The sequence below is a fragment of the Mytilus trossulus genome, chromosome 2 (assembly GCF_036588685.1).
Source record: "Mytilus trossulus isolate FHL-02 chromosome 2, PNRI_Mtr1.1.1.hap1, whole genome shotgun sequence".
Lineage (NCBI taxonomy): Eukaryota > Metazoa > Mollusca > Bivalvia > Mytilida > Mytilidae > Mytilus > Mytilus trossulus.
The window spans coordinates 98,443,887-98,461,360 of NC_086374.1; the positions used below are offsets into that span (position 1 = coordinate 98,443,887).

Sequence of the window (17,474 nt, forward strand, 5' to 3'; positions counted from 1 at the left end):
TTATCACAATGGTCCAACACATACTACTAGTATGATACTAGAATAGGAACTTTATCTTGGGTACACCTAGCGGACTAGGTATTCATTCAACATTAATGTGATTATACTATAAGAAAACTTTTTTTCAACAATAAAAAAGAATTTTTATAAAAGTAAAATCTATCTAATTTGTAACCCTTTCAGATTGAAAAAAATGTCTTGATTCATAATGTGATCATTTCCTACATGTTGAATATAAAAACGGAATAGAGAACAGAGAAGAAAACAACTAAAGGTTTACACAGTATGTCTTCGTTCATTTTGAGAACTTTTTTAATTAGATAAATTTTTTAGTCCTTCATGTATTTCTGTATTCTCAATCAATATATAGTTGTTTCAAATATAAACTTTTCAAATATATTTTTTTAAATAAAATCATTTTAACTAATGTTAAACAAAATATGTCCAAAACCATTACTGTTCAATAATGAGAATGAAAAGATGTGAAAACACTTCAAATAATCATAACAAAAATTTTAACAGCAGAAAAAAATAAATGTTATACCATACATTAATGTGATTTGCAATTTTTGTGACATTCAGTTACAATAAAAATATGTCTTATCAGATGGCCCTTTAAATCATACAATTTGGTCCTTGAAAGACTAACATATATATTGTGGGTTAAAAAAAGTTTGGTTTTGTATACAAATCATTCTTTAGTTACTAGGGACTACATAATTTTAAATCAAATTGAGAAAAGATTAATTTTTTAAAAGTTTGAAATATACCCCTGATATTAAACTACGAAGTATCCACCAGAGCCCAAAAGCAACTATATATATAACTTCATGGCCACGCTGATGTATCAACAAAACAAAATGTTTTACTGGTTAAAGAATAACTTCAAAATTAGTGTAACAAGCATTAATTTACAAATAAGCACATCTTTTACATTACATTGATCAAAAGAAAGTAAATTCACTTTTCTCTTTTTCTGTACCATAACCAGAGTTGTCAATACTGTCAAGACTAAAAATCATATTAAATAACCACAACAACAAACAAAATATTCATTGGTAACTTATGTGTACAAGATTTTCTTTAAATAGTTTCCCATGGTACAAGATACAAATAGGAAACAAATTATTCATTGTCAATTTATGTGTACAAGATTTTCTTTTAAATAGTTTCCTATGTGAACAAATTACAAACAGGAACAAATAAAATTTTCATTGTAAATTTGTGTGTACAAGATTTTCTTTTAAATAATTTCCCATGTGTACAAGATAGCACAATGAAAATAAATGTTCATTGTAAATTTATGTGTACTTTGTAAATTTATGTGTATAAGATTTTCTTTTAAATATTTTCCCATGTGAACATGATCATCTTTCAAGTAAAATTCAATGTTTTCATGTTTTTACATTAATAACATAATAACATAATCAGATATTTTCGAAACTTAAATAGTCTTCAACAATTTAGTCGAATTCTATTGGCTCTTTGGGATCTGGAATGTCACAACTGTTTTTAGAATCCAGATGTTGGTTGACATGTCGTTGGAATTCTTCATCTGTGCAATTTTCAACAATATTGTAACACAACGGACATATTCTACCAACGTGACCAATAACATGCTCCTCAAAATTGGCGTCACTGACATCAGCCGAAAAAGTACTGGAACACACTGGACAAATCTTCATCCCTTCACCAGGAGCATCAACAAATCTGTAAACAACGAAAAATAATGTGCTTCATAATTATAAATTAAAATTGTAATGCCATTTTGTCACGTTCGCGGATTGATTCTACAATGAATTATTCTAGAGTCATAGGTTCTTTGTGTGTACAATATGTTTAGTATAAAAGGATATTTTATGGTGTAATTTTTTTTAGTATTGTTGTATATTTCTACTGTTTAACATTTGTTTTGAACAGGCATGAAATATATGCCACTGGACATAAAGCAATTAACAATCAATCAATCCTATTCATCACAGCCTGAAACAAATATGTTCATCTGCTCTTTAAAATGCTAGGTAGTCTTGAATGATTTTTTTAAGTTTCTTGTGTATAATTCTGTGTTTATAACATACCCGCAGCCAGGAGGGGGGGGGGTCAGACGACCACCCCCCTGAAACCAAACAAGCACTGTTAAAGTCAACCTTCTGTTCAAATTGTGACTGTTAAAGTCGGGTTTATGAGTCTAAATAACCCCCTCTTGGAAATGCCTGGCTACAGGCCTGTATTATGACATCCATTATCACTGAACTTATATGCATATTTGTTTAGGGGCCAGCTAGAGGACTCCTTCAAGTGCATGAGTTTCTCTCTGCATTGAAGACCCATTTGTGGCCTTTAGGGTGTTGTCTGCTCTATGGTTGGGTTGTTGTCTCTTTGACACATTCCCCATTTCCATTTTTTCAATTTTATTAACTAGTTAGCTTGGCATTCAACAAGGATAGTCATCTTGGGAATGTTGGCTATACTACAACTAACTGTTATGATATTAAACTCACTCCGATGACATCAAATAGTAACACACCTATTACAGATCATTGAAAAAGAAGGATAAAATTTGCTAACACATCAACTATAAATTATCACAGACTCAGATTTCACCACTGAATCTGGTGCAATACAATATTTTTCTTATTTTAACTGTGAACTAATTTTAAATATTAAATGAACATGTGCAAGATAAAATTGAGAAAGGCAATGGGGAATGTGTCAAAGCGACAACAACCAGACAATAGAGCAGACAACAGAACCTATAAATAACCCAATAGTGTAAATACTGTTCCTACCTTTCTTCTTTCATGTCCTGCATGGGTGGTGCTGATGGTATACTGTTTCCTCCTTCTGCTGTAAAATAATCACCACAAATATTGTTATATTACCGGAGAAAATTATCCAATTTTGTGACTGGAAAAATTATGCGAATTTGGTTTGGTGATATTGAATTATGATTATTTTCTTTCCTTGATTGAAACATGACAAAGAACATAAATTTCCTTTGATATATTTGTCATTCCCCTCAATGTATTTTTAAATTGTCATCTCATGTGTATGAATTCCATATTCATTCTTTTTTCCAAAACATTACAAAAAGAAGATTTCTATATTTTTTTGATAACAATTCTGTTGCAAGCAAAATAATTCTGTCTTACATTCTTAAAATAAAGCCTGAAATGCAACACACATGCTGGGATAAGTATACAACATTCCTGATTGTGTCTGGCTTGCTTTCTAACATATCACTTAAAATCCAAAGTTGCACACCAGTCAAATTTCATTCATTACCCATTGTTTTTAAAGTCACTTATTTCATGAAATATATTTTTTCATTTTCATGTATGAACTGTAAAGGAATTTTTACTAGTATGAAATAATCCAGCTACATGTGTCTTATACCAATATAATCCTATCAATAAACTCATGTAATTCACAAAATGTGTGTTTATGACACATGTTAATCACCATTCTTTTTTTTAAAGATAAAACAAGAATGTGTTTATAGTACATGGATGCCCAATTGCACTATCATTTTCTATGTTTAGTGGACCCTGAAATTTGGGTCAAAACTCTACTTTGGTATGAAAATTATAAATATCATATCACAAGAATAAGAATAAGAATAAGAATTTTATTAGTTTGAAATCCAAACAATAGGATTGTTACTAAAATACACAACAAAAAGACAAACAAACAGGCATATTAAAATTACAAAACGATAGTCAATAAACAGTTACACTACAAACATGTAGCATTGAAAGAAAAACAAAAACATAGATCAATAGTATTAATTATAATACTATTTTTGACAGCATGCCTCCTCTTTAAAGTTATGTATTAAAATATTATGCTTATGTATCAAAAAATATGTTATAATATACATTACACAGTTCATATATTGACATTATAATTGTTTCTCTCATTATACATTTCACTTATGTAGTTAACAATGATAAGTAAAATATCACATTCTTCGCAGGAAAATATAAAATCAAATTTATTTTCTTCACTCATGGAATTAAAACAGGGGACAATATTAGAAATTTCATTAAACATTTTGATCCTAGTTTTATTAATTTCTGGAACATGTGTACTAAGTTTCAAGTTAATTGGACTTCAAATTCATCAATAACTACCTTGACCAAAAACTTAATCCTGAAGTGGGACAGACAGGTGGACAAATGAATGGACGGACAAACGAACAAACAGACTTACAGATGCACAGACCAACATAATGACATATTTACTGCTTCTATAGAAAATAAGAATTCAAACAAAATGTTGAAGAATAAATTAAAATAGCCTTTTGTTGTGCTTTATATACCAGAATTTGTTATTTGAAAAAAGATTTATCTATTGTAAGTTACCTTTTGTTTCCAAGACACACAAATAGGATATACAATTACATTTTACATACCTCCACAAATCAGATGGACCACTTCTGCTGTCTTAGATGTCTGAAGTCTCTCTGGTATCATTGGTGGTGGGAGGGGTCGAAGGGGAGGGTCCAATGCTTTAACTTCAGGGTTTACATCTTCTTGAGTTGGTGTCTTCTTTAAGTCTGTACGGGGAGGGGGAACTGGAGGGGAGGCAGCTGCACTTTGTCCCTCTTCAGCACGTCTTTTGTATTGTGGTGGAAGAATGAAATTCTGTAATAAAAAGTAAACAAGCTTTAAAGTTAATATATTGAAATGTTATATAGCCAGTTCATGTCTATTCTTTTTCATTTACTTATAATTATGAAATGTTCTAATAAAAACTGTGAAAATCACAACAAACAGTAATTCACCCTTATCATAGAGATTCATACACTTATTCTGCAGTTATTATCTGGAAACCAATTGTCTTTAGATAATGGAGAAGGTAACAACAACATTGACAATGTCAACATCGCCAAACCATTATACCGCACTGGCGGATCCAGAAATTTTCATAAGTGAGGGTCCACTGGCTGCCTAAGAGGGTGCCCGATTTTATCACCCTTCAGTGATTCCCAAAATAAGCAACCAAATTTTTTTCTCAAAAAGGGGGGGGGGCCTGTGCCCCCCTCCATAAATCTGCCTCTGTACCATCTCAAACAATTTGCGTTCATATTAAAATCATTTCAAACAAACAAAAGAGGTTGATTAACAATGCCATTTCAATTACTGTAAATTTTATGTGAGTTTATCATCCTATAAGATCAACTATTTACAATACTTCCAAGTGTTCAGTCCAATATAAAATGTGTGTTTGATTCATGACAACACAATTGTAACGTTTCCACAAAGTTTGGCAAATACTAACCTGTGGATGTGGATACATGATTGGACCCTGTGATGGACACATGCTTGTTCTATGTTGTGATGGGTAAACTATCGGTGAGGCCTGAGTCTGCTGAGGGTACACCATAGGTTGGGTCTGTCCCTGGTAAGGAGGATATACCATGTATGGGTAGCTGTTTCCTTCAGTCGATGTTTTAGGTTTCTCAAGGGAAGAAGCAGCACCACTACCTTCCAAGGAATGAATCTTGCATGGTCCCTAATAACAAAGATTAAATTAAGCATGGTCCCTAATAACAAAGATTAAATTTAGCATGGGTCCTAATAACAAAGATTAAATTTAGCATGGGCCCTAATAACAAAGATTATATTTTGCATGGTCCCTAATAACAAAGATGATATTTTGCATGGTCCCTAATGACAAAGATTATATTAAAGCATGGTTCCTATTAACCAAAAGATAAATATTGAGGAAACAGCCATTTAACTTTAAGCCAGGTTGGGGTTATGGTTTTTTTTGGTACAAAGAAGCATCAAATTATTTATTTTCATTGTCTTGCTACTATGCATGATTTTTTGCATAACTTTACAATATATTTCATGGCAAAAAACTCCAAATTTTTTTTCTTCGAAGTAAGAATCAAAATATAAACAGTAAAAAAAAAAAAATCAAGAACCTCCTCTCTTTTTGTAAGTTTCAATATTTTTAAAGGAGAGAGTCATACAAGTGAGATGTTTAGTCCACCATTTTCTACATATTAAGGATAATGAGGGGGGTTCTGATCCGGAAAACCCTGGCTTAAAAGCAGGAAATCCCGAAATCCCTGACTTAAAAACACAAAATCCTGAGGTCACGAAATTTGAAAAAAAAATTCCAGGATCCCGAAAAAGGTTGATTCCAAAATGGCGAGCTTTATAACACATGATCCTGAAGTCCCGATAAAGGTCCTATCCCCCCTCGATAATCATACAAGTACCAAATCAGGATTATGGCAGTTACATTACATTGTTATAATGTGTTTGAGCTTTAGATTTTGCCATTTAATAAAGGACATTCCATTTTGAATTTTCCTTGGAGTTTGTTTTTTTTGTTATTTTTCTTTTTATAACTATTGGAACTAAATGTTTTCACTGATATCATTTTTCTTATATTAAATTTCCTGGTCGCCATGCAATTAACATGATTAATAAACAGAACAAAATTAAATATCAAATGTGTTTACAATAGTTATCAAGAAGTTCCCAATGGCGTCAGTTGTACATAATACTACTTGCTGTTCTATAGATAATACATGTACATTGCATATTTATAATAATGGACTTTTGACAAGGTCAATACATTATATAGGATCTGTTCAGATTATATTTACCGATGGTGAAGTCCAAGGTTCAATATAATCTAACAGGTTCGTTTTATAACGTATTGACAGAGTGATACTTTTTTTGGAAATGATATTGATGCTATGTTACTATATTTAGTAACATGGCTTCAATATTATTTCTAAATATAGTCATGTTGAGTCAATATGTTAAAATAGTGAAAAATACAAAATATATTGGAAAAAATTTGACCAAATAAACCAATGAGAAAGACAACAAATCAAACCATTTGTAATATATAATTCAATACATCATAACAAATGTTCTTTTCATGTTCCAGATTGTTATTGGAGCATTAATCTTTCTGTCTTTCTTATATGGGTAAATATTTATTAAGTTATTTACTCACATCATGTAGATTAATTGAATCTCTTATTTTTCTGTTTAGTTCATCAATTGTCTTGTCTTTGTCTGCCATGTAGTTCTGTAATTAATGAAAAAAAATATCGGAAATTATAAATATGTAGCAGTTAATATATACCAACAGTGGACTATTTCTCTTTGGAAAAAATTCACTGTTGAAAAATGTTTAAGACAGATTTCCCCTGAGGTTTCGTTTCTGATGAAATAAATATCAAGTACATTAAATTCTACAAACCAGAATGCAATATTAACTTGTAAGAGTAGTTTAAATTCACTATTGAAAATATTATTGATTGGATAAGAAGGTTTTAAAAAAGAAAAAATTCTTCCATTTCATATTCTATGCCTTACATGGTCAGACAATATATTTGTAACCAGATGCTCCGCAGGGCGTAGCTTTATACGACCGCAGAGGTTGAACCATGAAGGGTTGGGGCAAGTATGGACACAACATTCAAGCTGGATTTCGCTCTAAATTTGGATTGTGATTAAATAGTTGACACAGCATAGGTTTCTCACACAGAATGAATATATTCAAATGAACTTAAAATTTTTGTTTTCTCTTAGAGCAATTCACTATGCTGTTGAATATTAATCCTCTCAAAAAAATGTTTGAAGAAATTTTCTTTTTATTTATGAAAAATGAGAAAAATTGAACCCAATTTTTTAATCACATCCCCCTTTCCCTTATTCCAAAACTAATTTCAATTAAAATATTCTAATGGATTTGCAACAATTACTACTCATTTAAATACATCATAAAATATTAAGATGTAAAAAAACTGCTTGTTATCACTGAATGGTAAAGATTATTTAAATTTATCAGTTGGTAGTAAAAAGTGAATATACATTGTAAATTGTATATAACAAAGATTTAAGTTGATTCTGGACAAAGAAAGATAACTCCAATTAAAAAAAATTCTTGCAGATATTTCTTGCTTACTATACTGGACAAAGAAAGATAACTCTTAACTAATTTTTTTTTAGCTATTTCACAATATTGTGAAATTAGATATTTCTTGCCATTGCACAATACTGTGCAATTGAAAAGACTTGCTATTGCACAATACTTAATATAATAATTTTAGATCCTGATTTGGACCAACTTGAAAACTGGGCCCATAATCAAAAATCTAAGTACATGTTTAGATTCAGCATATCAAAGAGGCCCAAGAATTTAATTTTTGTTAAAATCAAACTTAGTTTAATTTTGGACCCTTTGCACTTTAATTTAGACCAATTTTAAAACTGGACCAAAAATTAAGAATCTACATACACAGTTAGATTTGGCATATCAAAGAACCCCAATTATTCAATTTTTAATGAAATCAAACAATGTTTAATTTTGGACCTCGATTTGGGCCAACTTGAAAACTGGGCCAATAATCAAAAATCTAAGTACATTTTTAGATTCAGCATATCAAAGAACCCCAAGGTTTCAATTTTTGTTAAAATCAAACTAAGTTTAATTTTGGACCCTTTGGACCTTAATGTAGACCAATTTGAAAACGGGACCAAAAATTAAGAATCTACATACACAGTTAGATTCGGCATCTTAAAGAACCCCAATTATTCAATTTTGATGAAATCAAACAAAGTTTAATTTTGGACACTTTGGGCCCCTTTTTCCTTAACTGTTGGGACCAAAACTCCCAAAATCAATACCAACCTTCCTTTTATAGTCATAAACCTTGTGTTTAAATTTCATAGATTTCTATTTACTTATACTAAGGCTATGGTGCGAAAACCAAGAAAAATGCTTATTTGGGTCCCTTTTTGGCCCCTAATTCCTAAACTGTTGGGATTGAAACTCCCAAAATCAATACCAACCTTCCTTTTGTGGTCATAAACATTGTGTTTAAATTTCATTGATTTCTATTTACTTTAACTAAAGTTATTGTGCGAAAACCAAGAATAATGCTTATTTGGGCCCTTTTTTTTGCCCCTAATTCCTATACTGTTGAAACCAAAACTCCCAAAATCAATCCCAACCTTTCTTTTGTGGTCATAAACCTTGTGTCAAAATTTCATAGATTTCTATTAACTTAAACTAAAGTTATAGTGCGAAAACCAAGAAAATGCTTATTTGGGCCCTTTTTGGCCCCTAATTCCTAAAATGTTGGGACCAAAACTCCCAAAATCAATACCAGCCTTCCTTTTATGGTCATAAACCTTGTGTTAAAATTTCATAGATTTCTATTCACTTTTACTAAAGTTAGAGTGCGAAAACTAAAAGTATTCGGACGACGACGACGACGACGACGACGCCAACGTGATAGCAATATACGACGAAAATTTTTTCAAAATTTGCGGTCGTATAAAAATTGTTGCACTGAATTACAAAAAAATGTATAACAAACCTTCCCGTAGTAAAAATAGCATTCTCAGAGTATAGTCCCCTACCTGTTAACATTTTACTGGAACAAAAACTAACTTGATCTTTGATTTGTCATAATAAATCTATATACTTATTATCAAATGAATATCTCAAGCATGACAAAAAAAAAGTGCAGAAGACTGATTATTTTTGCAAAGTTTCTATTGTAAGCAGTGTTCTCCTTTTTTCACTCAGGTAAGGTGGGTGTTTTGAAAAAAAACACTTGCAACCGGTTGATTTTTTTAACGTTGTCAGCAGGGTTTATTTTTTTCAGTTTTACTGTGGGTTGGGTCACAAATGGAAGGATAAGTATTGTATTCACATTTAATGGAATTGAACCATTCTTCTGCTATCACTACCAGCCTTTCATTAAATGATTTGACAAATTAGTTTTGTGCATATCGGATAGCAGTTCATAATTGCTGTTGCAGGACTCCCTCTTCCTACGAAGTCTGCTAATGCATGGCCTATCGAACAAAGTGTCTGTTCTGTTCCTCGCTTTAGTGCTGTATTTTTGGCACACAGAACAGTAATATCCTTCTGTGACGATTATCCATTAAAAGTCCTGTTCATATTTATCACCCCCTCAAATGAGGGGGTAACTTCTCAATGTAATGACTATCCCTTTTATGAGGGGTGCATTTAAAAAGAAACAGATGAGGGGAAACCTTTTAATGAAATGACTATCCCTTTTATGAGGGGTACATTTAAAGAGAAACAAATTAGCACGTATTTGTTTTTGGCCTTTTTATCATTATGGACACTCTTGTAGAAAAGTTGTACCAAATAAAACGATTTCCCCCCTTTTAAGGTAATAAATCTAAGTTTTTCTTTTCTTCAACAGTAATATGACCCCTTGCCTGCTGGATGGTCCCTCATTTGAGGGATATCCCTCATTTTGGAATTGTTCCCAACCTGTTTATCTTCGCGATCACCTGTGTGCCGTTTCTGTTGTTTTGATACTTTATTTTCAATTTCAACAATTTCAATTCAACTATCCGTTTAAGTTGACTAATATGGCTTAGAATTTTCCTTATCACCATCGTCATCTGCCTTTCCATTCACCCGATTAATATAAGAAAACATTGAAATTTGACGATCCGCCATTTTTTTTTAATGAAAACAAACTGCGAGGCGCGATAAGTATTTAAACTTTTACGGTGCGGAACCGAAAAAAATCCGGAATTTTGAAAAAAAAGCCGACCACCTCATTAAATGGAAAGGTGGTCGGCTTTGAAAAGAAGGTGGTCAGCAAACCCGGCTTAAATGCCGAATGGAAAACACTGGTAAGGACCATAACTCTGCAAAAAATCATCAGACCAGAATAAAATTTGTCCTTGATCTGTAACTTGTCATGATGAAACAATACACCAAATATCTTCAAGCAGGAAGAAAAAAAGTGTGGTTAAGTAATTTGCCAACTGACAGATGGAGTGCAAACCTAAAGTCCCCTTCAACTTTGTCGATAGGGGACTTATTAGCACAGATCATGACATGGAAGACTTATTTCTTTTCTAATACCGGGAGGTAAATTTTGCTTTTTTTTTTAACAATGGATACATTGATTGTTAGTGTTTATACCAATTCTAAGCAGGCAACCCTAGTTCCAGTTTCTAAGCAGGCAACCCTAGTTTTAGTTTCTAAGCAGGCAACCCTAGTACCAGTTTCTAAGCAGGCAACCCTAGTTTTAGTTTCTAAGCAGGCAACCCTAGTTTTAGTTTCTAAGCAGGCAACCCTAGTTCCAGTTTCTAAGCAGGCAACCCTAGTTTTAGTTTCTAAGTAGGCAACCCTAGTTCCAGTTTCTAAGCAGGCAACCCTAGTTTTAGTTTCTAAGCAGGCAACCCTAGTTTTAGTTTCTAAGCAGGCAACCCTAGTTCCAGTTTCTAAGCAGGCAACCCTAGTTTTAGTTTCTAAGCAGGCAACCCTAGTTTTAGTTTCTAAGCAGGCAACCCTAGTTCCAGTTTCTAAGCAGGCAACCATAGTTTTAGTTTCTAAGTAGGCAACCCTAGTTTAAGTTTCTAAGTAGGCAACCCTAGTTTTAGTTTCTAAGCAGGCAACCCTAGTTCCAGTTTCTAAGCAGGCAACCCTAGTTCCAGTTTCTAAGCAGGCAACCCTAGTTTTAGTTTCTAAGCAGGCAACCCTAGTTTAAGTTTAAAACAGAACTTTGATACACTGTGTTTAATGACAATTCTAAGCAGGCAACCCTAGTTTAAGTTTAAAACAGAACTTTGAGACACTGTGTATTTCATATTACCACCATCAATAAATGTTGACTATTTACTCACCTCCAAAGACCTGACTTTGACATCTTTTTCATTTTGTATTTCAATCAAAGACTTTTTCAGCATCTCTATTTCATCATCTTTCTCTTTCAATTCCTTCTTTAGCTTTTCTGCTCTCTTTCTTTCCTCAATTAAACTAATCTTGTATCTAAAAAAATAAATAAAAAAATAGTTATTCTAGAACATGAACATACAGATTTTTGTTTATCTTTAAGATGTTCATACTTAGTATCATTAAAAAAGACACCAAATACCTGTTTAGCTCACTTTCAACAACTATTATTATATATCACATAAAAAAAACCCACAAGTTTAATGATTACCGGTAATTGATGGCTGATAAATTAAATATAAAAAAAGATGTGGTATGATTGTCAATGAGACAACCATCCACAAGAGACCAAAATAACACAGAAGTTAACAAATATAGGTCACTGTATGGCCTTCAACAATGAACAAAGCCCATACTGCATAGTCAGCTATAAAAGGCCATGAAATGACAATGTAATACAAGTCAAACTAGAAAACTAACTGCCTAATTTATTTACAAAAATTGAACAAGAAACAAATATTGTAACACATAAACAAACGTCAATCACTGAATTACAGGCTCTTAACCTGGGACAGGCACATACATTCAGAATGTGATGGGGTTAAACATGTTAGCTGGATCCCAACCTTTCCCTAACCTGGTACAGTGGTATAAGTTATAACAGTACAAAATAAGAACCAACTATAAAATTCAGTTGATAAAGTCCAGCAGTAAATATTTCATGCACATTTTTAGAGCTAGCCACTGGAAATAAATGAAATATTCAATCTGAATGGTACTAGAAGCAAATGATGTTAAAATATTTGGACATGTTAATTTTTACTTTAATTTTTGTTCTTGTCTAAGATCCAGTTCTTTGCCAACATCGTCTAAGTCACTCTGAAGCTGGTTCTCAATCACATTCTCTGCAGCAGACATATCTGGTGAGGTCATCTGGTATTGTTCTATTGTAATAACATCTGTCTCAGAGCTCTGGCGTGAAGGTTTTCCTGTAAATGTATAAGAATATTTACATCTATATTTACTAATTTTATTATTAATTAGACAAAAAAATTGGGAATATATGGTCAAGTTGTTGTCTCTTTGACACATTCCCTATTTTCATTCTCAATTTTCAATATATGCACTGCATTTTAAGGAACTTTTTAAGAAACACTGCAATTTTATTATAGAGTAAAAATACATTTGATCTTACCTAAAGATTATTAAACACAATACTGATAGTTTTAAGACATTGATACATAATTTCAAATTTATTTCCACTCACTTTTTTCCAACTTTTCCATTTTTTTGGTCAGTTTCCTATTTTCAATGTACAAGTTCCTGTACTCATTTGATCCCATTGTTAGCCTCTCTTTCAGATCTTCAATCTCACGTTTCATGTCCTTTATCTCCTGTTTGTATTCCTTCTATTAAAGCAAAAAATTGTAAATTAATATACATTATTATGTCAATTAATCATGATTTATTATGTAAATATTGAAATGACTAAATACAGAATTACAAATTATCTATTGTATTTCAAAGAAGGTTGAGTACAGCAGCTACAAACTCATCAAAGGGCCACAACTCTGATGCGAGATGTAACTGGAGATTCAGCGACCTTTGATAATCTGAGTAACATTGATCTTAGCTCCACCTAAAAATAAGTTATTTGTTATTTGTATACAAACAGTCAAACCTGTATTAAGCAGTTACTCGTGGGAATTATCAAAAGTGACTGCTCATGAGAGGTGACCTTTTAATAGAGTTTCCATTAATTCTGATTTCATTATTGCCTGAGACTGGAATCTAGGCAAATTGTTTACTGTTTTTAACTGTCAGAGCTGTCACACTTGGGAACACTGAAATAAAACATGGCAGGAATTTCAGAAAAAGTGTGTGAAAATTATAGACTTCCTAGCAAGTCTCATCCTAAATATCACTGGACTAAAAAAAAAAGGTCATACCTTATTTTTAACTCATATTGATCTGACTTTATATTAAAAACCAAACCTGTAGTTATAAGGTTTACAGAAATTAATGTTGTAAACTTATCAGTCCAACAAACTGACAAACTGAGGAGATTGCTTGAACTCATAACAAAGTGTGACAGGGTTTAACAAATTCTTATCACTTTTTCACTTACCTGTTTCTTTGCAGAATCAGTCTGATATTGTGAGAGATGGTGCTCCATTTTGGAATATCTGTCTTTGAGTGTTGACTGTGCAATAACAAGACACTGCATTGAACCTTCAATACTGGTTTCTGAAGCCTTTTCTAGTTTGTTTCCCAGCTCAGAATTATCTGTTCTTAACTTCTCTACTTGCTATCAATAAAAAGGTGAAATTTAAACTCATGTATGATGATGGAGAATAGCTTGAAGCTCGAGAGAAAATTCTCACTTTTATTTTTAAATCAACATTTCAGGGGCAAAAAAATCCTAAAGAGTTAAATATTTTTTAAACATTAATAGAGCTTATTATGCTGACCATGTTAATCCAGTTTTTTTTCTTATTGCTGTTTTATGAAGTTATTTGCTAATCTGTAGATTAACCCCTCTGTTCTCATTTCAGCCGTGTTGGCTATGTTGGTTGATCAAACTGGGCAAAATATACAAACTTTATATAAGAAATCCTTAAGATGAAGCAGACAAACTAATTTCAAATCATTGATCATGTTTTAGAGGAGTTTATTTTTTTAAATATGCTATTTACAAGGTATTACTTTACAAAAAGATTTTACCGGAACAAAATACAGCATAATATAAATGAGTGTGAATAAGTCTTTACTTACACTTATAAATACAGCAGCATGTTTAGCTGAAAAGCAGTAAATACCAATTTTTGACTTTGCCATGGTTCAATCATGTCATCTTCCTTATTACAGACTATCAACATATGAATAATTTGTATAATTTGAAATCAGGTCATAAACTTACCAACTGAACATAAGCCAAATTTTTTTCTTTCTCTTCCACTTGGTCATGTATGGCCTCAATTTCAGCTGCTTTTTCTTTAAGCTGAATTTGTAAGTTGTATACTTGTAATCCTAAGACGTCTTGATCTTGACTCAGTTTCTGCTTCAAGGTATGATTCTCTTCTTTACACATCTAAAAAACATCAACACACATCATTTGAAAAAAAAAGGTTCATAAAAATGATCAATAGAGGTCAACAATATGGAGTCACTTGATAGTTTCAGCATATTGACAATTTTCTAATTCTTTCATTGCTGATCCAATTGTTTTTTGCTTATCTAATAAAAAAAAAGGACAAAATACAAAAAACAAGTTAAAAATCATCATTCAAGGGGAATGATTAATGTAAATAGGTTTTATGATTTTGGTTATTTTACATTTGTACTTCTATCTAGTTCTTGTATTGCAGATCATTTTTTCTGTTCAAAGTTTCTGTCTAATCTATCTAAAATGAACTTAAAGTTATAATCATGAGATCATTACTTTGATATCAGCAAAACCTTAGCAAGGAAAAATATCTAACTCTCTCATTTTTAGAATATAAATAAGTACCTGTAAATCATTAGCCATTTTATGATTATGTTCTGTGAATGTTTTAAGTTCCTCCTGGAGTAGCTCTTTGACATTATCAGCAGCTGCCAATTTGTCTTCTAAGTTCTGAATCTTTTCTGATAAGTAATCAATGTTCTCCTACAATACAGAAACATTACATGTGAGTTCCACTGAAGAAAAGAGGAGTGGAGACAGTTTATCATGGTTTCGGTATTTTCATTTTAGGGATTTTTATATACGGAAAATTAAAGGTAGTTATGGGATTTATATGTTGCTTATTTCCAAATGGAATCTTTGAAAAACAATATAGGCGTTTAGGTGTTGTATATAATGATTGCAGCAATATAAAGCTATAGTAATTGTTCTTAAAGGGAAAATTAAAAGATACATCTAGTATTTGCTGCTGTATATTCATGAGCCATCAATCAATCAAACAATAAACTAATGTATACTATATATAGAATAATAGGTAGTTTCGTTTTTGATATTGACTATATCATGTGGAATATCTAGACGAGCCTGTTAGGGCGAGTTAAGATATTTCACATGATATAGTCAGTATCAAAAATGAAACTACCTATTATTTTGTTTATCGATAATTATGACGTCACACAATGTATTGCCTAATATTTTCAGTAATACAGCCAGTACGTTGATATTCAAAAATATTAGGCAGAAAGATCAAAGGGAAAATATATGAATTACCGATAAATTAAGTTTATTTCCTAATTTTTAAGAACTTCATGATGAACTATACAACAAAGCAAACTATTGTTGACAGTTCATTGATTGTATTTCATAACTGTTGATGAATTTCAAAACCCTCTTACTTTATCTGAAGACAAAACCCTCTTACTTTATCTGAAGACAAAACCCTCTTACTTTATCTGAAGACAAAACCCTCTTACTTTATCTGAAGACAAAATCTCTCCCTGTCTATGAAGCAATAGCTGGGTTTGTTCTAATTCAGCTTTTGTACTGTCAAGGTTTGACTTCAGATGTTCAACAAGGCTCTCCTGTTTGGCAAGTTTTATTTCTAAATCTTCAATTTGACGTGCAGACTCCTTATCTGTTCCTTCTTGTTTGGTAAAATGTTGCTAAAATAAAATAGAAAAATTGCTATGTTAATACTGTGATAGAGTAACAAAATAGTAAAATTAAAAAATACGAAAAAAAAACGAAAAAAATTTGCCACTTTACAATCTTATTTCAAGCTATAGATATATATCCATCAGCTTTTTACTGCTCTTTGATCAAGTTGTTGTCTCTTTGACATATTCCCCAATTCGATTCTCAATTTTAATATATATGGTAAATGAGACTATTACTTTTGCAATATCAATAAACCATGAACAAAACAAGAATCTGTGTCCATAGAACAGCATATCCCGTCTCACAATATTTCTATGTTCAGTTAACAGTGAATTTGTGGTCAAAACAGACCACAGAGTAATGTAAACCAACTTATTTTCAAGAGCGATTTATTTTCGCGACTTATGTGAGTAGAAAATTAACGGGAATCTAAATTGTCGTGAATGTGTAAAACTTAGATCTTCCCTTATTAAACTATATCCAGAAAATAGAAAATCGCAAAATTAAATAGCCGCGAAAAAGTTTACAAAGGGTAAAATGCAAAATAAAGTATCAGTGAAAATAAGTTGGTTTACAGTATCAGACAGACAGAAAGACCAGAAAACATAAATTGTTCCTCTACTTTGGATTCATTATCAATCCGCGGATACCAATTTTCTGGATTTCGTGGGTAAAGGTTAACCACTAAACTATTTGTTCAACAAGTGACAAATTTTCTATACGCTTGTATTCAGACTTTTCCAAAACAAGGAAATAAAATATCAACGAACATGTTAGTTTTCCTTTATCCACAAAAAATTGAAACCCATGAAAATAACTAAATCCACAGTATTATATAAGGTGTGGCATAAAAAAACAATACAAAAAATATATAAATAATAAAAAATTTCAGTAACTTCCTTCTTTTAATTTAGCTTTGATATAAATTATCAAATACTTCCTTGAAAAATAATCAGGATTACATTTGATTTCTATTACCTTGTACATATCTATGCCTTGTTTCAGTTTGAGATTTTCCCCTTCCAAATTATCTTTCTCATTCTGTAGTCTTTTAACAAATTCTTTCAGCTTATATATCTCCTCATCTAATCTGCTGACCTTGTCTTGGATTGTTTCTCTATCCTATAAATAACAAAATGGAGTATCTAAATACAAATTC

At 31.6% G+C, this 17,474-nt stretch overlaps 1 protein-coding gene across 8 annotated transcripts in view; it reads right to left on the reverse strand.

Annotated features, from left to right (window-relative positions):
* Positions 1 to 928: 928 nt before the first annotated feature.
* Positions 929 to 17,474, reverse strand: part of LOC134708500 (tax1-binding protein 1 homolog B-like) — a 28,230-nt gene continuing 11,684 nt past the window's right edge. For 6 of the 8 annotated variants that reach the window (XM_063569091.1, XM_063569093.1, XM_063569096.1 and 3 more), the window contains 13 exons: positions 17,294 to 17,437; positions 16,132 to 16,320; positions 15,224 to 15,361; positions 14,633 to 14,803; positions 13,841 to 14,020; positions 12,980 to 13,121; positions 12,536 to 12,701; positions 11,664 to 11,808; positions 6,988 to 7,062; positions 5,284 to 5,517; positions 4,415 to 4,646; positions 2,790 to 2,847; positions 929 to 1,710 (listed from right to left, as the gene is read on the reverse strand). In XM_063569091.1, the coding sequence (XP_063425161.1) occupies positions 1,464 to 1,710; positions 2,790 to 2,847; positions 4,415 to 4,646; positions 5,284 to 5,517; positions 6,988 to 7,062; positions 11,664 to 11,808; positions 12,536 to 12,701; positions 12,980 to 13,121; positions 13,841 to 14,020; positions 14,633 to 14,803; positions 15,224 to 15,361; positions 16,132 to 16,320; positions 17,294 to 17,437 (2,121 nt within the window). In that variant the 3' untranslated portion in view covers positions 929 to 1,463. The remainder of the gene's footprint in view (positions 1,711 to 2,789; positions 2,848 to 4,414; positions 4,647 to 5,283; positions 5,518 to 6,987; positions 7,063 to 11,663; positions 11,809 to 12,535; positions 12,702 to 12,979; positions 13,122 to 13,840; positions 14,021 to 14,632; positions 14,804 to 15,223; positions 15,362 to 16,131; positions 16,321 to 17,293; positions 17,438 to 17,474) is intronic. The other 2 variants (XM_063569094.1, XM_063569098.1) reach the window with 2 other exon arrangements.